The following is a 23,591-nucleotide window of genomic DNA, read 5'->3' as shown; positions in this document are numbered from 1 at the left end:
TCCTCCAGCTATCACTGAAAGAAAAGTCCTCCCTGCATTCTCCAGAGCTAAAAACACTGCATCAGTAGGTCCTGATAATATCCAGGATGCCTCTTAAACAGCTTTAAACATGAATTATCAGGCCCAGTATAATCTCTGTTCAACTTCAGCTCCAGACAGGCATCATCCTTAGGGAATGGAAGACTGCAACTGTCATTGTTCTACACAAAGGTGGACCATCAAAAGACCCAGGAACTAAAGACTCAAGTCTGACTAGTCTTAAATGCAAGGCTATGGGAAGAATTATTGTGGACTTCATAAACAAAAAGATAGGAAATCTTCAAGCACTGGAGTCATCCCAGTTCAGTTTCAACAAGGGCAAGTCATGCCTACTAAACTTAGTGGACTTCTTTGACAAAGTCACTAGAGCCATGGATGAGGGCAAATTAGTACATACTGCCTACCTTGACCTGGCAAAAGCATTTGACATAATACCTCACTCGAGTATTATAGACAAACTCTCAAATTTAGTACTAAATCCCTCTGTCACTTGCTGGATAGTCAAATAGCTTGGAGGTAGGACACGAAGTTTGGATGGGGAAAATTCACCTCCACCTAGAGATCTGTTACTACTGATAACCCACAGAGCTTGGTACAAAGACCTCTCCTGTTTGGAACACACTTCTCTGAAGTCAAGGCAAATGCAGAGGGCCTTTGGATGACCAAATCTGCTGATGCCTGCAAGCTGGGTGCAATCACTGAATACCCCAAAGATGCTAATATCCTACAGGAAGGTCTAAAACAGACAAATAAATGGTGCCAGAACCACGGCCTAAAAGTCAATGTAAAAATGCATAATTATCCCCTTTGGGAAGACTACCCCTGCAAATTACAGCACTGATAACACTCCCCTAAGAGTACACCCAGTGGTAAGGGACTTAGAAACCCAGGTTGACAGTAACTTGAATTTTGATCAATGTGTCCATGGTAGTGAGAAACTCCTTCTACATGGAGTAACTTATACGTAAGGGTGTAGCATCCAGATCCAAGGAGAATATAGTCTCACTACACTCAGGCCTCATTAGACCAATAGAGTACAATACAGCCTTTGGCTTGTACCTGCCCTGGCATTTGCAACAACCACAGTGGTCACAGAAAGTTCCTCACTAAAAGAATACAGGGTAAATGTGTCTTATGCAGACCACCTCAGAGCCCTGCCCCTGCACTTATTCTACAAATGACTAAGGGGTGATCTATGCCTAACCTACAAGGCATTCTCCGATCCAACCATGATGGATCTGTTACAAGTCACAAAACAAATGCCATTAGAAATACCTGATCTAAATGTCTAAACCTTGTTTGTGACAAACAAAAAATGCAAAATGAATATAAATCCTCTACAAAAACATCCGCAGACAAAGAAACCAGGAATACAATTCAGCCCATTATTGAGTATCTTATAATCTAAATCAGACAGCACCACAGATGAAATGTTAAGAACATTACTGTGTGAAATTACTTCGGTTTCAATGGGTTCAGTACTGCTTTCAGAGATCCATCTGAACTTATGTTTCCTGCCCCCTCCTCCTTCTTCTATTAGTAAAGGGACTGAATGTACTCCCTGTATTGAATTCACTTGTTCAAAAGAACAAGTCATGAAAGAACAAGGAGGATTATGCACAATATGACCAGGATTTAATAAGACATTTCTCTGTACACAGTTATTCTTCAGCACAGTTATAGTTAAAACCAGTAAGGAGGTTCAAAAGCTTCCTAGAAGTGATTAGCTTATGTATAAAAAGCTCCCCAACAGGGATTTAAATCAACATATTAGATTCACAACAACTTATGGTAGGAACACCCATTACTTCATGGATTTAATACAACACTGGGTCATTCTACTGACTGATGATAGATTAAATAACTTGTTGGGTGATAGCTGTATTTTCTTTTCACAGAGGTAAACTTTGGCGAGTCATTTTAGTCACTACAAATGTAATATATCATCAGCTAGCTTGTCGCAGGTTACATTGGATGGTGCTAGGGTAGTGGGTTGTTTTCCTTGTGGCTACTGTTCTTTTTGTAAATATATCAAACAAACCAGGGGTTCACTAGTAAAAATACATCACGGATCTTTAATATTAACACTTTTACTAATTTTAGTAGTGATTGTGTCATTTATCTTGCAGTTTGCACTTGCTCAGTATTTTATATTGGTCAGACTTCCAGACCTATGAGGTTACGTACATCCGAACTTCTCAGTAACATCAGGAATAAATACCTAACAAATGCTTTATATAAACATACTATTAACCATACTTCTGCCAGATTTCAATTTGTTATTGATCAAATTTTGGGAAATAGAAATTGTAAGACAGGTTGGCATCATACTCTTAATAAAAAAGAGAAATCATGGATTGTGAAATTGGGTGGTTTATTTCAACCTGGTTTGAATGACCATTTGTGAATTAAGTGATGATTAGTTAATTATGGATCTAATTGGTTGGCTGTGTATGAATAGATTTTGGTAGACTACAGTTAATACAGTACATTGATAAAGGCCCTTTAGCAGAAATGGATTATTTGACTGTGGTAAGACTATTAAAGTCATTTTTGTCCCTTACATTTGGTGCTAGCTGTTTTTTTGCATTTTCAATATTATATGCTTGTCATAATACAGATTTATTTTGAGTGTTTTGTATGTTATTAAAAAGTGGAGTGGAGAGTGTATATGTATATATATATATATATATATATATACATATATATTATATATATGGGTCTAACTTCAGAAGACTGACAATTCAAAAGACTGACAATTCAAAATGCAAGTCCCCCCCACACCCCATGCTAACTCGAGCTACTTCAATTAAGCTTTTGTTAGATACTGATATTTTAAGCTCAGTACTCACCTTTAAACTGATCATTTTTTTCATGTCTTCTGCCTGTGAGGCTGAACCCGCTCCATTCGCTACACTCACTCTGCTCCCCTCCCTACCCTCATAATATCGACCTTATACGTAGCCTGACCCCTCCCATACTTCTCTTCCACCTATCCCATAACCCCCTTAATTATTCCCCTATCATACCATACACCTCTTCATTATTGTACTCTACCTCCCCACCCATTTCTAAATAAGCCCATATAGTACTACATCCTCTAAACTACTTCTATCCTGCTCATATGCTCATATTCTTTGTTATCACACTGCACTCAACTACCATAATGTCCATCACAACTATTACTTTGATCTTGCTTCTGTCACTTACACTTTGTCTCCTAACATAATCACAACTTTCCAGACAGTCAACATACCTCCGGCACCTATCTGTACAACCAGCACACAACCTACATTTATCAAGTTACTCAGACATCCACCCTAGCCTATTTACAGCTAATACCTCTGTACTATGCAAAGTGAAATTCTACCTCTCCAAAGATGCTCCCTTTATCATACCACCAGCAGCAACTGCACCATTTTAGGAAAAAACTGAGAAGTATTATACACAATTTGCTACAGCACTATTTCCCAGTGTGGTGATGTACAACCCAACCCAGGCCCAGCCCCCCTCAGCTCCAGCAAACCTAGCAATTCTCTTATGCTATCAACCATAAATCTCCAAAGCCTTAGAAACAAGACACCTGAAGTCCATGCGTGGATTTCTAAGTACAACCCAGATATTATAGCAGCTACCGAAACCTGGCTGAAATCCTATGCAATTTTCTCCACACAAGCTACTCATGCCTGAGAGTCGATCGACCCAACAAGAGAGGAGGAGTAGTAGCAATACTCTTCCCTAGCAATTACACATCAATTCCCTACTCAAAACCAACACCCAACTTTTCCCCAGCCGAAATACTAATCTCTATATTAAAACTTAACAACCATAAAAACATTTGCATAATTGCTCTTTATATTCCTCCGGGAAACAACATACCAATATTACAAAACATACTTGCCTGGACATCCCAAAATATAGATAATGAAACCATCATTCTAGGTGATATAAATATCGATTGGCTAGATATAGGCCACAACAACCCCTCAAAAAACATAAATCTTTACAACTTCTCCCAACTAATTGAAGACATCACCAGACCTCATAAAAATTACAACTGGGGTTCCACAATAGACTGAATATTAGTGCCCCACCCTTTCAATGTCATCAGTGCAGGCATACTACCTAATACTATTAGTGACCACCACCCAGCATATATCATGAGCAAAACTACTCCAACCACAGGCCAAGTCTACCAGAAATTTTACTAAGTTCCAATCATCCATATTTAATGAAACTTTAGCTAAAGTAAACTAGAAACCCCTGAAATCCATACCACTTAATGAGGCTGTTGAATTCTTTAACTCAACATTTCTAGACATCCTAAATAGGCAAGCACCCACCCGCCAAAATCGAATAAAACATAACCATGCACGCTGGCTCTCAAAATCCACCAAAGTAATGTCCACAATGGATAAAATCTGGAAATCATGGCAGAAAAACAACGACCCCTCAACTCTACTAAATTACAAGCAACTCCGTAACTAGGCAAAACATCTAATAACCCCTGATAAAAAAGACCACTGCTTCCACCTACAAAACCAACATAAAAATTTCTGTGTGTCTTTCGGCTTTTCCCGGTTAGGGGTTGCCACAGCGGAACTCCGGTCCGTTAATGATTGGTAGTTGAGTGTTACGTGCTGAGTTACCAGCCCTGCCACACAATCTTCAATGAAGGTACGCCCATTCACGCAAGTCTCTACGCTGAAGACGCTCTAGCTGAGAATCGAACCGGACAGCGTCTTACTGTGAGGCGACAACGCTACCGCAGCACCAAAACCAACATAAAAATAATCCCCAAAAATTCTGGTCCTCCATCAGCCAACTATTACACCCAGGCTCTCAAAGCAATCCATCCCCTGACCCACAAAAAAAAACATTGAACTTGCTACCCTCTTCAATTCCTACTTCACTGACATCATAGCTAACCTAACCACCACCTTTCCTACAGTTAACAGCACCACCACCACCAAGACAGCTGATGACCAAATCATCTCAGAAAAGAAGTCTACCCTTAACCCTAACCTAAAATTCTTCCCCATACCCACCAGAACAATAAAAAAACTTTTACTTAAGCTAAAACCCTGTACTCTGGCCCCTGACAATCTACTCCCACACTTCCTGCAACTAGCAGCAAACTCTATAGCTTATTCCATAAGCATACTCATTAACAAATCAATTAAAGAATCCTTTGTCCCAGACATCTGGAAAAACGCATTAATTCTCCCCTTACACAAATGTGGCACCAACACAGACACCACAAACTTTCGACCCATAGAAATTCTCTCACCCCTCTCTAAAATACTGGAAAAATGCATCCATGCCCAACTCCTCAACGACCTGCATGAAAATCAAATTTCATCACCCACTCAGCATGGTTTCAGACCAGGACACAGCACCACTATCGCCCTCCTATCCTTCCATGATACAGTTAACCGGGCACGGGATTCTGGTAAAATAATTGCTTCACTTTTCCTTGACCTCTCCAAAGCTTCTGATACCATTTCCCACACTATCCTCCTCTCTAAACTATCCACCCTCCACATTTCTCCCCCTACCCTACAATGGTTCAACAGCTCTCTCTCCAATAGGCAGCAATCCACCAAATGGCAACAATCTTACTCTCCCTTCCTCAATACTTCCACAGGGGTACCCCAAGGCTCCATACCTGGTCCTCTCTTACTTAGCATCTTTATTAACAACCTTTACACCACTCTCCCACAATGCTCAGTAATCCAGTATGCTGATGATGCTACAATATGCTCTGCAAATTCCAGCTCTGAACTCCAGCAAATTACCCAGAATGCCCTCACATCTACTGAATCTTGGATGCTTAACAATCATCTTGCCCTAAATGCAAAAAAAAACTAAACTAGTAATTTTTACTCCTAGGAAAAAGTACAGTTTTGTACCTACCATAAATGTAGATGTTCGAGTGCTAATACAGCTGCAGTAATCACAGATGGGTTCTCTGCCGTCAGGCGGGTCCTCGGTCGGCCGAATTCCAAAGTCTTGGTTCGGCGTCGGTTGTCATCGCTCTCTTCCCTGACGTCACTGCGACGGGGTATATAAGACACAGCCGACGCCATATTCTTCAGTCTTTCTTGCCCCAAATGTCAGGTGCCCCCAGAAGGAAGGCAATACATAAATTATGTATATTCAAGCAATGCAATGTAATCAAAAAACAGTAGTTGCAAGTAAATACATCATAGAAGGATAACCCCAAATTAGGTTGCAAGAGAAGGTGTTAGCCACTAGTCCTTTACCAAGAGGGGAAGGAGGGTTAGCACTCGAACATCTACATTTATGGTAGGTACAAAACTGTACTATGTTCATCGTGCATACAGCTCCAGTAATCACAGATGGGTAGAATCCACAGGGTGGTAGGCACTAGGTGGAACTGGGATGAGCCAGAATGCCCTGCAACACAGCAGTGGCAAAGCCTGCTCTAGTTCTGGAATATAAAGGCAGATGGTAGTGTTTTGTGAAGGTATGCACAGAACTCCAAGTGGCTGCCTCCAAAATATCTTTGGTAGGAACTCCTCTGAGGAAGGCTGTAGAGATAGCTGTGGCCCTGGTGGAGTGGGATCTGATGCCTGCAGGGACAGATTTTCCATGATAGGAGTAACAAAACCGTATGCGTGGCCTATCCATTTTGAAATTGTCTGTTTGGTAACTGGCTTTCCTTGAGCTCCTACAGCATAGGACACAAAAAGTTGTTCTGATTTTCTGAAAGGCTTTGTTCTGTCCAAATAGTAACGTAGCTGTCTATGGATGTCTAAGAAGTGTAGCAGCCTTTCCCCTTTGTTTTGAGGATTAGGGTAAAAGGTAGGTAAGTGTATGGCTTGATTTAAAGCTACCCTGGATACTACTTTAGGCATAAATGATGGATTGGTTCGAAGGGAAACCCTGTCCTGATGGAAGATGAGAAAGGGCTGCACAGCCATGAGGGCTTGTAGTTCCGAAACCCTATGAGCTGAGGTAATGGCTAGAAGGAAAGCTGTTTTCCAGGACAAATATTGCAAATCTGTTGAGGCAGCTGGTTCAAAAGGAGGCAATGTTAATTTTTCTAAAATGTAGTTAAGATCCCAGGCTGGCACAGGTTGTTTCCTTGGTGGTCTTATATTTTTAGCCCCTCTGAGGAACTGTCTTAAGAGTGGGTGAGAGAATAAGGGTGGATCCGTGTTGAATTCTGCAGAAATGGCTGAGGCATGGATTTTTATGGAGGAAAATGAAAGTCCACTATTCAGCAACTCAGCTAGATACTGTAGTACCAGAGGCAAATTCAGTTTTTTAGGGTCCCGGCCTTTTTTCTCATTCCAAGAGCAAAACCGTTTCCATTTTGCCTTTCTAGTAGATGGCCTTCTGGCCTCCAAAATGATATCCTGCACCTCTTTGGGGAGTAGTGTCTGATCAGGTGTTAAGGAAATTTCCATGCAGCTAGATTGAGTGTTTTCAGCTGGCTGTGAAGAGCTTTGTAGCTGTGCTGAGTCAAGAGAAGAGGCATTAAAGGTCGGGGCCAGGGAGGAGTATGTGTAAGGCTCCTCAGGAGTGGATACCAGTGTTGCCTCGGCCAGTCTGGAGCAATCAATATCATCTTCGGTCTGTCTGTTCTTGCTTTCAAGAGCACCTTGGGCAGAAGAGGCAGAGGTGGGAAAGCGTAAACTGTCCATGCTGTCCAACTGAATGAAACACTCTCCAGGCCTTTGGATGAAAGGTCCTTGAACAAAACTTTTCCAATTGATGATTCCTGTGGGAGGCGAGAGATCTATGTCTGGCCTCCCCCATGCTTGGATTATTTTTGAAAACACTTGAGGATGCAACCTCCATTTATGTGGATCTGTCATATTTCTGCTTAGATTGTCTGCCAGCGTGTTTTCCAAACCTGGCAAGTACTGTGCTTGAAGTTCGATTTGCCATTCCAGAGCCAAGTTCCAAAGTGTCATGGCTAGTCTGCACAGGGGGTATGAATGTGTTCCTCCTTCTTTGTTTATGTACCACATTACTGTGGTGTTGTCTGTTCTTATAAGCAATTGTCCTGGATGCAAGAGGTCCTTGAAAGCTGTAATTGCATTTATCACTGCTAGAATTTCTTTTTGATTGATGTGAAGGTGCTTTTCTTTTTGGTACCATTTGCCCTGAATGCACCTGTCTGTCACGTGCGCCCCCCAGGCGTAATCTGAGGCATCTGTTGTGATGACTTGATTTGCTTGAGTCTTGCAGAATGGGAGACCTGTGTTTGTTTGACATGCTTGGGCCCACCATAGGAATTCCTTTTGCAAACATGGAATTATTGGTATTACAGTTTCCAAACTGTGGCTGTGTTGAGACCATAGTTTTTTTAGGTACCACTGAAGTTTCCTCATATGCAACTTTGCACATGGGATTAAAAGAATGCAAGATGCCATGAAGCCCAGAGCCTGCAGGATTTTCCTTGCAGTAAGCCTGGTACAATTTGCTAGCATTTTGAAGTACTGAGTTAGTTGCCCCTGTATTTCTGGTGTAAGATAGGCCCATCTGGGTGTTTGTGTCCAAGTTGGCACCCAGGAAAATTATTTTCTGAGATGGTGTTAGTCTGGATTTCTCTTTGTTGATTGTGTATCCCAGAGAGTTCAGTAACCGTGTTGCATAAGCCAGACGATCCAGAAGTATGTGCTTGCTGTTCGCTTGGATCAGGCAGTCGTCCAAATAAGGGTAAATTTGTATCCCTTGAAGTCTGTAGTAGGCAATTACTGATGCCAGGCATTTCGTGAATACTCTGGGCGCAGTAGATAAGCCAAAGGGCAATGCAGAGAATTGATAGAGGATTGAACCTGCAAGAAATCTGAGGTATCTTCTGCAGCTTTGTCTGATTGGGACATGCAGGTATGCCTCCTTGAGGTCCAATGTTACCAGCCAAAACTCCTTGCCCAGCATGGGAAGAAGCTGCTGTAATGTGAGCATCTTGGTACGAGTAAGAATGTGTTTAGGATGGGTAAGTCCAAAATGGGTCTCCAGTTGGTTCCTTTCCTTGGTACCAGAAATAGCCTGGAATAAAAACCTTGGCCTTGTTCGTGAGTAGGTACCTCTTGAATAGCTTTCATGTCTATGAGCTTTGAAATTTGTAGTTGTGCTTCTGCCCTTTGATTGTGTGGCAGGTTTGGCATGCCTCTCATTTTTGGTAGAGTGTGAAAATGAAATCTGTAGCCTCTGTCTATAACATCCAGGATCCATTTGTCTGTTGTGACAATATGCCAATTTCTTGTAAATAATGCCAGCTTTCCTCCCAAAGGTGCTGCCGGCTGAGACTTGCTTAGGAGGAAGTCATTGGGTTTGTTTCCTATATTGTTGTGCACTGTCTTCGCCACCTCTTGGTGCTGGAGTTTGCCATTGCCTGCCTCTATATGACCCTTGTGATTGTCCTCAGCCCCTTGAGCACCTGTATCTACCTCTTTGGGGCTTATCCGTGGCTGGAAAGGACCAGTTTTTAGAAGGCCAATTTCTGCTAAAACGTGGTGGTTGAACCTGCAGAAAAGCTTTGACAGATTGCATAGATTTGGCTTTTTCTTCCATTTTCCGTAGTATCTCCTCAGCATTAGTACCAAATAACACATCCTTTTGTAAAGGAGCATCTAATAGTTTAGCTTTCATATGATCAGGCAAGATTTGTTCCCTAAGCCATGCATGTCTACGAATAACTGATCCTGTAACAGCAGCTCTACTTGAGGCCTCTAGGGCATCATAGCCACATTGTAAGGTGTGTTTACCCACTTGTTCTGCACTATGCATCATTATCCTGCAACTCCTTCAAATCTGGTTGTTCAGGTTGAGACATTTTATTTCTTAATTGTGCTAACAGAAACTGCTGATATTTAAGCATATGAAACTGACAATTTAAGGCCCTCATGGCTAGGGTGGCCGAGGTATACACCTTTTTTCCCCACCTTTCTAAGGATCTAGACTCTCTTTCGGAAGGTAGTGGATTCTTAGCAGTAGAGGCCTTCATTCCCTTGGGGCCTTGAGAAATGGTGTCAGGGTCAGCATTATGGCTTTTGTACAGAAATTGGTGAGAGTTAGGAACTCTGTAGTACCTATCAGGCTTGACTGGGGCAGGAGGCAGGTAATCCGGACTACGGCAAGCCTCCGAATAAACATCATCCAGTACGTCCAAGACAGGAGGTATCGCCAGAGGTCTGTGTTGAGGTAACAAAATAAATTCACCAAGTCTTTTCTTGGAATCAGAAAAGTCTTGGCCTTCCCAATGGAAGTGTTCCCTCAAGGTGTGCAAGGTTTCCCCAAAAGAAAAATCCTCAGGAGGAGATACAGAGGGAATGGACTGCTCCGCATCAGAATCTTCAAAAGGGGAGAAAGAGTGTTCCTCCACATCAGAATGATCTGAAAAACTGGAGCCCTGATCCAAAGAGGAAGAATCTTCCTCCACTCTGGGTCTCTTGTCTGGAGGGGGTTGGGAATCCCTGATAAGAGTAATTAAATCCTCAGCCATTTTAAGCATCTGCTTTTTAGGCATGGGGCCTGGAGATGGGCCCTGTGTAACAGGCCTCTTGGGATGCGCCTGGCTGATTTGGACTTAGTAAAGGCCTTAATAGAAAAGGAAGATGAGGGTCTAAAGACACCAAGGGTGGAAGTGGACCTGTCCACATTAGGAGGCTCAACGCTCACAGTGGCTTCGGTGTTTGTAGTCTGGGTATGGGCCGAGGTACCTGCGGTCTTGGTTACAGAAGACCCCGCCAAAGAAGTGTCGTCGGTAGTCAGGGACTGCATAGGCATCTCGCTGAGAACTGGACCACGTGTAGCCAGTTTTGGCGTGGTGTCGGTGGGGACCATGGACCTCGCATGTCGGTCTTTGTCCTTGCGTTTTTTGGACAAAACGGTAGTCAGAGTCTCAGACGACATTTTATAATCAAGGTCTTTACCGAAAAAGTGTTGGGCGAACTCCGCCCGACGCTTAATAGTGCGTTTATTGAAAGTAGCGCAAAAGGGTATGCAGAGGGAATGGAAATCCTTATGCGGTATTTGCTTCCCACAAGAAATACAATTGTTAACCTTTTCTGACATCGGTCTGAGGCAAGAAAAATTTCCCCAATGGGGTACTTAGCTTTAATGAAGACTTCATTTTTTCAAATTCAGGAGCTGGCCGACCGGCACTTGCGAACTGCTTCTGCAAAAGACTGAAGAATATGGCGTCGGCTGTGTCTTATATACCCCTGTTGCAATGACGTCAGGGAAGAGAGCGACGACAACAGACGCCGGACCAAGACTTTGGAATTCGGCCGACCGAGGACCTGCCTGACGGCAGAGAACCCATCTGTGATTACTGCAGCTGTATGCACGATGAACATTCACTCCATTTCATAAAAAAACTCTTCACTATACAATCCCAATACAATACCACTATAGAAGTTGTCCCACACACTAAATTACTAAGCATTATTACAGAAGAAAACCTTAACTTTGACCTACACAAACAATAACATCAAAAAAAACAGACCAAAGGCTTGGTATGCGCTACAGGCACTAACACTTCCTTAGCCTCTCTACTAGACAAACCCTTGCAACTATCTTTTTATTACCCTCTCTCCTTTACAGTGCCCCTCTTCTCACTAATATCCAAAATTCTACAAAATCCAAACTTGCTATGTGTTACAACAGAATAGCAAAATTTGCCACAAAGGCCAAATTCACATCCCACCACTGTAAGTCACTGAAACAATTAGGGTGGCTGGAACTCCCCCACCATCTCTCATTCACCCAACTAACTACTGTGCACAAAATAATCTACAGACCCACAGATTGTCCTGCTCTCTCAACTCTACTTGCCAAATACCATCCCAGCAGGGATCTAAGATCTGAAAATCATCTACTTCTAAAAGTAGATAAGCCCACTTTACCTGCTGGTCAACTCCTCTATTCCATCACCGTCACCAAACTATGGAACTCACTTCCACCTTCTATAAGAAACACAAGCAGCACCACCCCCTTCAAACAAATGCTGAAAAATCATCTCAACTCTTCCTGGCTATGTTCCTGCTCTATAACCTAACCTTTCCACTCTCCTTATATGATTACTAAACTCCTATGTCTTTTGCTACTAGTGACTGATGATATTTTCTCCATATTTATTTTTATCTTCACTTGTTGATACTGGTACAATAATACTGATTAATATATCTCTGTTTATATCACTCTGGCTGAATTCACTGAATTCTGCTTTAATATATATTTTCTGTATATATTACTGTAATCAAACTAGATTCCTGTTTTTATGTATATATTCTGTATATGTTACTATATTTACTATCTGTAACACTGTTTCTACTTCTGTACTAATCAATGTTTATAATTTTTCTGTAGCTCATTGGAGCTTTTCTCCCCGGGCCTCCACTGAAAATGGGCTCTTTTAGGCCCAGTGGACTTTCCCGGTAAACAGATGCACTAAAATAAACATATCAACTCCCATACTGCACAACAGTGAAAAGGAAAATTCCATCATTAACTATTTTGAAGTTTCAGTCTTTTGGGATGCAGTCTTTTGTTTTTTCAGTCTTCTGAAGTAAACCCAAATATATATATCCATCCACAACTCCTTTTTCTCCTTTTTTCCAGTTTTGCACATGGGGTCAGGGTGTCAACTTCAACAGTGACAGTCATTTAGAGCCAAGGTTTATACCACCATAAAATAAAAGAAACACAATATGATGACTGTAGAAGCATTTAATAAACTTTTATCTTTTATATAACTTACAAAGTAGCACCTAGGCTTAAAAGAAAAAAAAAAGATTTGACATCTAATCATATAGTACTTAAACTATATACATTTAAAACCTCTTAATATCAATAAGTAATAACCTATGTAATTCCCTTATGAAAAATAATTCATAAATTAATTTAACCCTCACAGTTTTAAAACATTAGAATTACCTGATCTAAATATCATTTTACATACATTAACATTTTACATATATTAGGGCTGTCCAACTGTGAGGCTATCTGGGGCCACATATGTTACGTGAGCTCAGTTCGAGGGCCAAGTACACTTCAAACCCTACATACTGTCAAATGTGGTAGTCCCATGCAACTGTTTTGTAATTAGTTGCTATACACATAAATTATCTAGTGGCCTGGATGTTTCACCTTTACCGTACTACAGAAGAATACTCAATTCCAATGCAATGATTTATTAACACTGTTATTTGTCATTATTTTATGAATTTCCTACAGAGTGCAGAATGCAGATACTGCAGAGAGCAGAACATACATTTGCAATACAATTACTGCTGTAACAGATAATCAAAGTGCAGGGAACCATCCCATAATTTTAGAAACTAGCCAAGTCAGTGGTAGTGTAATCTACTAATCTAATGGGAATTTTGATAAGACTATCGCGTGCAATGGCAGTAAAGTCAACAACAATACTTGTAGCTAGATGCAGGCATGCACCCAAACTGTTGCTAAGATTGTTGCGCGCCTTAGATTTTACGTGTTTCATCATGGAAAATGTACTTTCACAAATATAAGGGCTGCCAAACATTGAACACAGTTGGGGAAATGGTCAATTGTAACCATCTTCCAAAAGTCGTCGTGCTTCACTTTCTGTGACTGGAAGAATGGATTTGCCTGCAGCTCGCATATTTCTAGCTGGAACACTGATGGCTGCTGACTGACTCAAGCTTGCACTGGGTTATTGAACAACTCCAGGCTGGGTTGAAGCTTCTTGAAGTCCTGAAATATGTCACCAAAGTCAGCTGATATGCTTTCAAGAACCTCAACGTGTGCACGAAAGTCCACAAACTGAATGTCCGACATGAGTGCAAGGCATGACGAAGTGTATAATATCATGGTTATGCAATGAATCTGTAAAAATTCTGTTTTCTTGAGTAATGACTCAGTGTGACCCACAAGAGTCCATACATTCTGATTTTTACCTTGCAGTTTTAAATTCAGTGTGTTCAAATAATCCGTTATATCAGTCAAAAACACCACTGGGCAGAGAAAGTCGGTGTCTTGAAGTTTCAATATGAAATCATCAGTATTTGGAATGTTTTCTTCGTTAAGAAATGACAAAATTTCTTTTCTCAGAGAGAAAAACTGGGTCAAGTACTTGCCAGCGCTCAACCAGCGTACATCTGAGTGAAGAGGTAAGTCCCCATACTGTGTTTCAAACTCTTCAAGAAATGCCACAAATCTCCTTTGTCGATGCGCTTTATTGCTGCCACGGAATATATTGACGATGACTATGACCGCGTTCATAATGTTGTGAAGTTTGACAAAGGCCACAAAGGGCCTCCTGGTGTATAATACAGTGCAGGTGTACACTGTCAGTTCCATTTTGCTGCAAAATTCCTACCAAACCACCTTTAAGGCCAGTCATCACTTTTGCCCCTTCAGTTGTAATGCTTGAGCATTTTTCAAATCTACCATACTTTTACACTGCTATAGTCAGTGCATTACAAATATCAATAGCTTTTGTACCAAAATTCAACAACCTATCTCCAGTAGTTTTTCAATCACAGCGAAATTATCGATTGTTCTAATAAAAATAACAAGCTGACTGATATCAGCAATGTCGGTACTTTCATCCAGTGCCAACAAAAAGTATTTGCATTGATTGATTATGTTTTTCAATTTTTTTTTCAACATACTCATCCAAATCAGCTACTCTCCTGCTGACTATCTGATGAGAAAGAGAAACAGTTTCGAAATTTTTTTCATCTTCTCATCGCCAAATGCTGTGGCTATTTCTATTGCGCAACGATTTACAATCTCACCATCTGTAAACAGCTTCTTACTTTTGGCCAATTCAAGACTGACAGCATAAGACGCAACTGACACTTTGGGTTTGGCTGGTCGAAGATTTAAGCATAATGTCTTTCTGCTTATTCATCTTGTTTTTCAAGTAGTTAAAAATGATCAAATGGGCTTGATCCGTGTACTGGTCATACATTTCCTTATGGTGAGTTTCATAATGTCTCTAAGTTATATTCTTTTGCAACAGTTATAACTTGGCAAACAGACAATGCATTGAGGCTTACCACCATTTTCTGCAAACAAGTACATCTCTCCACATCGACTTTGGAAAGTACAGTTTTCTATATCGACCTTACACATCACTAATTATCTGATCATCAATTAGAGAAGATTTACACTGTCTGAAGTAAAGTACATGTAGCACACTACAACAGCAGATGACCATGTGACTTAATCTCGCAACGTGAGAATTGGTGAAATAAAAAAAAATGCATGGGGTTGCATGCAAATGGCAAATCCTACCTAAGATAGACAAAATTTGGCAATGCATTCTAGAAATGCAAACAAAATTAATATTTAAATTGTAAAAATGTAAAATTTGTTCTAATTATAGATTTAAGGTTGCAAACTGGTCATGGGCCAGATGCAGCCCGCGGGCTGCCAGTTGGACAGCCCAGACATACATTTATACAAATACATTCTACCAGCACCTACAGGACTGCATGGATCAGGCAATCCCAAACAAAACAAAGACTCTTTGTACCAAAGGCAAGCATCCAGTCTGGTGGACCCCAGCCATAAACAAGCTCTACAACAAAAGGAGGAAGCTACTACAAGATAGAGCAAAATCCTTAAAAGGGAAGACACCTTTGATCATTATAAGTAAAAAACTACGATCTCTCATAAAATCATCCAAGGCAAATTTTGAGAGAAAAGTCGCTAATGACTCAAAAGACAATCATAAGGCCTTCTTTAGCTATGTTAGAAACCTGGGAGGAAACTCCCAGATATGCTCAGAATTAGTTCAAAATGATGTAAAAATCACTGAACCTACAGACATTGCCAACATACTGGCTGACAGGTTCAGTGCAAACTCTCCTCTCCCCCAAAAGGAGAGATATCTATACCAGAGGATTGTAGCCCCCAAACATCTCTAGCTCAGGTGAGAACTGCTCTCTCAAGGCAAAAACACAGCATCCATGGGACCAGATGGTGTCCCCGGTTGTGTGCTCCATGAACTCAATGAGGAATTAAACCCGCAGTTAGGGCAGCTGTTTAATCTTAGCCTCACCTCAGGATACATACCCAAGGAGTGGCGTACGGCAACTGTGGCCCCACTTCACAAAGGCGGTGCCTCCACCGACCCTGGAAATTACCGTCCCATCAGCTTGACAAGCCTAATCTGCAAAGCTATGGAGAGGATCATAATGGAACTCATAAATAAAGACATAGGGGACTTGCAGACTTTGGATCCAACCCAGTTTGGCTTTGTCAAAGGCAGATCATGCCTTTTAAACCTGGTTGACTTTTTCAAAACAGTCACCAAGGCCATTGATGAGGGAAAGGCAGTCCACACAGCCTACCTCGACCTGGCAAAGGCTTTCGACACAATACCCCACTCAGGTATCATTGAAAAACTCATCAGCTTAAATGTAAACCCATACGTCACAAGATGGGTTGCAAAGTGGCTAAGAGACAGAACCCACAGGGTCAGAGTTGCTGGCGCCATGTCAGACTCAAAGCCTGTCACAAGTGGTGTCCCACAGGGCTCAGTCCTGGGTCCACTCTTGTTCTGCATCTACTTTTCAGAAGTACAAGCAAACACAGGAGGGTTATGGCTGACAAAGTTTGCAGATGGCTGCAAACTGGGCGCCATAGTCGAGAACACATCTGACACAGATATCCTTCAGAAGGGTCTCACAGAAACGGATAACTGGTGCCAGAGCCATGGCCTAAAGTTAAACGCCAAGAAATGCATAGTCATACCCTTCGGGAAAAACAAGGTTACCCCTAGCTACCATATAGGTGGCAATCCACTAAGCACAGAAGAGGTTGTCAGGGATCTGGGGACCCAGGTTGACAGTAACCTTTCGTTTGACACTCACGTTGCCAAAGTAGTTAGGAAGACCTTCTACCTTGCCCACCTGATCATGAAGGGATTCACATCTAGATCAAGGGAGGTCATCGTCCCCCTGTACTCATCACTCATCAGACCAATGATCGAGTACAATGCCCCATTCGGAATGTATCTGACCCGACACCTGCAGCAACTGGAAAGGCCCCAAAAGTTCCTCACCAAAAGGATAAAGGGTCTCAAAAATATGTCTTATGCTGCCCGACTGAAGGAACTACAGCTCTATTCAGTCGCTTACCATCTGCTCAGAGGTGACCTGTGCCTGACATACAAGGCTATGTCCAACCCGGAATTGATGAACATGCTTCACCTCAAAAAATCTAGATCCCTCAGAACTACTAAACCTTGACACGGTTATTAATAGGACGTGCTGGAGGGACAGATTCATCACCCAGAGACTCCCTATGCTGTGGAACAAAATCCCGGTACATGTGAGGCAGAGCACCTCGCTGGCCTTGTTCAAGAGAAATCTTGACCAATGGATGGGAGATCGCAGATATACCCCAGGGATTACCTCAGTGTCACTGCTTGACAGAGGCACAGCAAAATAATGGGCATAGTATCCTTCAAACTAAAGGGGTGGCGAAAGCCACAAAACTCTGGGCTAGGCTTATAAATGCCCTTGGGCAGATAACCTAGTATGAACCTATGAACCTATATATATATGATATATAATTTTAAATGTATATATTTTAAGTAAGTACTTATGTGATTAGGTGCCTTAATCAAATCTTTTTTCTTCTTGTAAGCCAAGGCACTATGTTGCAAGTTAAATAAAAGTTTATTAAATGCTTTGGGAGTCGACATATTGTTTTTCTTTTATTCTGCAAGAGAAATAGTGCTTAAAAATGTTTCTTTCTTTTTTTCTTTACTTGTTCCTTTCTTCCACTGTCTTGCCATTCATTTCTCATTTCTTTTATTAGCTTTCCTCTAGTACCATGCCCCTTTGTTAATTTTCATTTTTTGTGTCAGTTTCCTGGTCTCTCCAAGTGTCCCCTCCACAAGTTTATTTGATTTTCTTTAATTTATTCTGTGATATCAGCCACTTCTTTTGTATTTGGTTTATGTCCTCTGGTTTTTCTCTTACTTTTTATCTTTGCCATCCTTTTCTCCATTTAAGTACACAGCACCTTTCCCCTTCTGTCATTTTATCCTGTCCTTGGGCATACATACAACAGTTCAGGATTACTTTTCTGTCCCATCTTTTTCACTCTCTTCTATGTCTGTCACTTCCTGTCATATTACTTATCCTCTCCTGTTCCTCTCAGTGGCATTCTTCCTTTTCCTCCTGGTTTAGCTTTTACTTCACCCCCTTCCCCTACTTGTCTACTCTTGTCCTTTTTACATCCCTTATACTTTTCCTATTACAGGCTGATCCCCATCATTTGTCTCGCTCTTACTTCTCACTTTTACATTAGCCTTTACTCTTCCTTATCCATTCAAATGACTTTCTGCAAGTCTTATTGTCCCCTCTTTCATCACTTCCTTGGTTCATCTCGCCTATTTTTCCTCTTCTGCTTTCTACTGATCATCCCTACAGCCTACTATCCCTTTTATTGTTAGTGTATTTGAATCTTGCACGTCTCTCCCGCTCATACTATTTTCACTCAATAACGTGTGCTTATTTACCTACTGATTTCATGCCCCAAACATATTCCATTTGGTTACTTAGCCAATTCTTTTTCATGTTATGACGATATGTAAGCGGAGGGCCTCCCTCTCTCCACTCCATACAAAGCATAATTAAGCACGGTTGCTAAGTATTTTTCTTTTATTCATTTCCTGTTCTACGGGTGTGCAGCTTCACTGGCACTTTCCCATGCGCTATTACAACTGTACTTCCCCCTTTTTGCTTACATTTCCCTATAAGATGCCTATCTACCTTGATTATGGTTTCTTAACTTGCTTCTCTACCTACAGCTACATATAACGTCCACTCATCTTCTTTACAAGATATGAGAATGCACACCATTGCCCTTGTTTTATCTGTCTACGATGTTTGACTTGTCTTTAATAAAAAGGAAACAGCTCTCCCCATCAGTTTTACCTAAACTCCCATGCCTTTTTTATCATTTTCTTCTTTATCTCGCATGACGGGAATCTTATTATTATTGGCTATGGATATCTTCTCAAGTTGCTTCGTGGTCTCCACGCCATCCTTTGCATACTCTCTATTACTATCTCTCTTTTTTCCATTTCTACCCATTTCATGCATAACACTCTTCTTTCCTTTATGGACTATTCCTTACCATTTGTTTTGGATGCCTCTGATTTTAATGTTTTTGCATCTCTAGCCTCCAAATCAATAAGTTTGTGTTCACCACAGTCTACCCTGGCATCTACTGCTTCCATCTTTGCATGTAGCTCAGTATTCTCATCAATCAGTCCTTGAATCATATTTGTATGTTCGCTCAAGTTTACTGTATCTCCTCTATTTTTTTTATCTTGCAACAACAAATTGTATTCCTGCTTGCTTTAAGTCTTTGATTTCATTCCATATTGTTGCCAGTGCTATTTACTGCTCTGGATCAACTATATTTCCCACCATCTCTTTTTTCTGTCCACTTTCCTCCTTTCTTCACTCTACCAGACATATATTATTTGATACAGGAACTTAACTTCCCATTTATTTCTCTGGGCTCTTCACTAAAGCTAGTACTTTTACTGATTAGACAGCATGGAATGCGGAGTCGCACCTGACTAAAGTACAGCCATACTGAAATCTCTGAAAAACAACAGCAATCTTAAACATTAATTTTAATCTCGACATGACATGAGCCTAGACTTCTCAAACACAAAACAACCAAAAAACACGGACAAAAGCCAGCTGCTGGCTTAGAAGCAAGGAGAAACTAGAAACTCAGAACAGCAATGAAATAAGGAAATTAGAAAGACCTGTATAAAGTTGGTTTCTGACACAAAGAGGTTAGGCAAACAATTCAGACAAAATCATTTTTTTATGTGTAAAAAGAACCTGGGTCCCATTATAAAAAGAAAATCTGAAGAGAATTACAGTGCATTATGGAAGATGGGAAGAAGCTAGGGCCTGTGAAAGATTCTGGTGCCAAGCTGACTAGAACCTGTAATACACATCCTAGTTACAGAGTAGGTACTGCATCAACTAAGATCTGGCTTTTCCCTCCTTGCATGATGGAGTCACACAAACACACAGTCATCCACGCTACCAATCAGTGGTCTCACGGGGGTTTATAATGTATAACAGAATGTTGAGCTAATGGACTACTTTCTTGATAGGCTGGTAGTAGACAATCAACGTGGAGACAAATCAGAAGAAGTACTTCATGACACTTGTGTCTTCTGATTAAAAACTAAAACATTCTTTGCTTTGCTGACTGGAAACACTGCTGTTACAAAAAACAAAATCTATGCAATTTTGTCCTTAAATATCAGATCTTACCTTGTTTGTCCCCAGTGAGAACCCATATCTTGATGTTGGCAAGAGTCAGGATAGCTATAGTTTCTGGAACACCTTCCTGCAACTTGTCTTCAATCGCTGTGGCACCTAGCAACTGTGAAGCAAAGATCACAAAGTTATTTTGTGCTTTCTTGTGCCATTTTGTATTTGGCCCAATGAGTATAACCTGTCAGTCACTAAAGCAAATTAAGCCACTAACTAAAACATAAGGTGGAAGTAATTCTATATACCCATTAGATTACAAACAAAACATTTACTCCTAAAACACTATCCTACTTTCAAATCTGAATTCAGTCCTATGGTTGACAACACCTTGATAGAGCAAAGTTTCATATGCTTTCTTTTGAACAGTTAACAGAAATCAGAATGGTGAATCACATGTTCAAAATATATCGGAAACCATTTACAAGACATAAGCTGCAAGTAGAGGAAGCTGTTCACCCTTGGGGGTTATCACGTGAGTGACACCCAGATATTAATGTAGCTCCTCAGAGTTTAGTTCTCAGTGAATATTACTACACATCTTTGTAAAAGATAGCTCAGACGGGGGTAACACACTGGCAGTAGCCAATTCCATATCTCAAAGGGATGGTGCCCTGACTACACTTTGGTGCCCTGGGTCTGCTTAACCCATGTATAAAAGCAAAATATGGACTTGTACAATCAGCATGCACTTACAAATACTAAACATTCAGCAGCCCTCCACAGCTTACTAATCATCTCCTCAGGGAGAACAGCTAGCCTCTGCACCATTGACCACCACCCCAACAGCTAACCCCCCTCCCCAAGTTTCCAGCCTGCTAGTCAAACCAGGGCACTAGCATCATAGGCAGGAGCTCTCCTTCTGCACCAGTGGGCTAATCAAGAACTTTGGAGACATCAGGCATACTGCAGGGGAACACCCCCCCCCCAAATAACACAGTGGATGCTGAACTGAAAAGATAGTTACTCCAAACAGTGCACCCTGACAATCAACTAAGTCAGCTGCTCTAAATGCCAATGTGAAACCCCAGGCAGCCAACCCTATCAACCTATACCAATAAACAGTGTGCATGTGGTCGACGGGTGACAAAATCACAAGGCTATCAGCATCAGTTCATACAAACTAAAATGAATACAATTATTCTGTATGGTTATTACTCTCCTTAAGGATCTGCATCCAAAATCCTACTCTCATTTCTTGAACTCCCTCGATTCATCCTAAACCTTTTCTACACTGAATTACAACCTTCTGCTTTTATGTAAACGCGCCTTAACTGTGTAGCTTTAAAATATCCCTTCAAATCAGGTCATCCCAAACCACCTTGTTCTACTGGAACGATGAACTTATCTACATAGCTCTTGCCCAGGTGGCGAAAGCCAGGGTACCTTTTTGGCTAGGCTTATATAGGCCCTAGGGCCAATAGCCTAGTACCTACTTATGAACCTATGAACTCTGTTAGTTATTGCAAACAACTTCTTTGGTTGATAAAAATATGCCTGACCCATATATAAAACTAAAGAAACTAAAAACATTTTTACTGCTTCCACATCCACAAACAAGAGCCTGCAGTTACTCGGTTTGTGTATCATCATCTGTTTATTCTCTTCTCACACATCACCAATCACGGTAAACAATATCACTAAAACAAAAAATTCAAAACACAAAACAGACACAGCTGATAAAACCAAAGAAACAAATGCAATGTACCAAAACAGTTAAGCACTTTCATCTTTTTTATCTTTACACTCTCCAAAGACTTCATCAGAACATAGACAATATCACTTTATTTTACAACTTCCAGGTCACTTCCTTCCTTTCATTTAAAGAGATATCATATATAAAAGGAACATAACCTTAAAACTGATAAAGTGGAAACCATTTAATTTAATCCAGGGGGACTATAAGCACACACTTTAATGTGCCAGCACAGTTTTTATTTCTAGTAGTTCATTGTGTGCACCACCTCTCAAGCCACTTTACATTCTTTCTATACCAAAATAACAGAAATGTATGATCTTGCTTGTCTTTTATGTGCCTAAATAATGAATCTGTAACATCCTCTTTATGTCATAAAAAAAATCTTCATATATTCTGTCCTTAAAATGCCTTTCAGTTTTCCCACATAAAAGACAAAGCACATTTTACAAAGTGCAACATAAATTACCCCCTTTGTTTTGCAATTAATGTATTCATTAGATTTCACAATACCATAAGAAAAAATATCTACCAGAGTTCCTTCTTGAATGTGGAGGAACTGCCTGCACATATGACATTTACACTTCCCTGCCCATTTGATAGAATCTCCAACACTGTTAAAATGTGTTTCTAGAATATTCTTGAAGTTTTACCTTTCTTATAACTACACTTTGGGGTTCTTTTTCCAACATTTTACAAATTTCATTGTCTGATGTAAATATACACCAATTTTTGTTTATATCCTGAGCGTCGTAAACATCAACATTAAAACTCATAACAAATGTCTGCAGATAATTCATATCCCTCCTAATGTTTATCTTTAGGCCAGCATTAACTTAATCTCCAGTACCAATGAAGGGAATATATGTACCATTGTGGCTTTTTATAATAACGTCTACAAATACTGGCTCCAAAATTTTTTGGGGGGTAAACCCTATTTAATAACATTTTTTTCTAGTGTCTTCACCTATGTATCAAAGACATCATCACAAACAATTTGTGCCAAATGTACTACATGGCCTTTCACCAGAAATTTTTTTCAGTGTATAGGGTGATAACTATTGTAATGTATTTTACATTATTATTTTGTATGAAGCATTTGAATAGGTAGGTTTCCTGTATAAAATAGAAATGTATTCCTTGTTGTTACGGTCCTTCACAATCTGAATATCCAAATAATTCACTGCATCAAACTGATTTCAAGTGTAAAGTGTGTAAAATATGTAGTATCGTTTTATACTCGTAAAACTCTTGTAATGGGCCACCATCGGGGGGCCAAAAAATACAAATATCACCTAGAAATTTGGTAAATAAATTTCAACAGGAGGCAATCTCAGAATTCATAATATAACTCTCTTCCCATTTGGTCATTACTATGTTAGCAAAAACAGGGATGCAAGAAGTGCCTTTGGCCACTGCTGTTTTTTTGTTTAAAGAACATCCTTCAAAAAGCACATCATTATTATTTAAAACACACTGCATTAATCACATTTAAATCTACAGTTGATATATTACTTTCATCTACCAAGTAGTCATAAAACCATCTTCTATACTGTCAG

At 40.5% G+C, this 23,591-nt stretch overlaps 1 protein-coding gene across 1 annotated transcript in view; it reads right to left on the bottom strand.

Moving 5' to 3' along the window:
- The window catches only part of ATP8B2 (ATPase phospholipid transporting 8B2), a gene marked incomplete in the record, with an annotated part of 2,601,455 nt that overhangs the window by 748,777 nt on the left and 1,829,087 nt on the right, over positions 1-23,591 (bottom strand). Inside the window, 1 exon segment of the mRNA XM_044080643.1 lies at positions 20,337-20,448. Within this exon segment, the coding sequence (XP_043936578.1) occupies positions 20,337-20,448 (112 nt within the window).

Source organism: Protopterus annectens, chromosome 8.part0 (assembly GCF_019279795.1).
Source record: "Protopterus annectens isolate FY-2018-M chromosome 8.part0, PAN1.0, whole genome shotgun sequence".
NCBI lineage: Eukaryota > Metazoa > Chordata > Ceratodontiformes > Protopteridae > Protopterus > Protopterus annectens.
The sequence above is the reverse complement of the archived record's forward strand: the minus strand, read 5'-3'. Positions and strand labels throughout refer to the sequence as shown.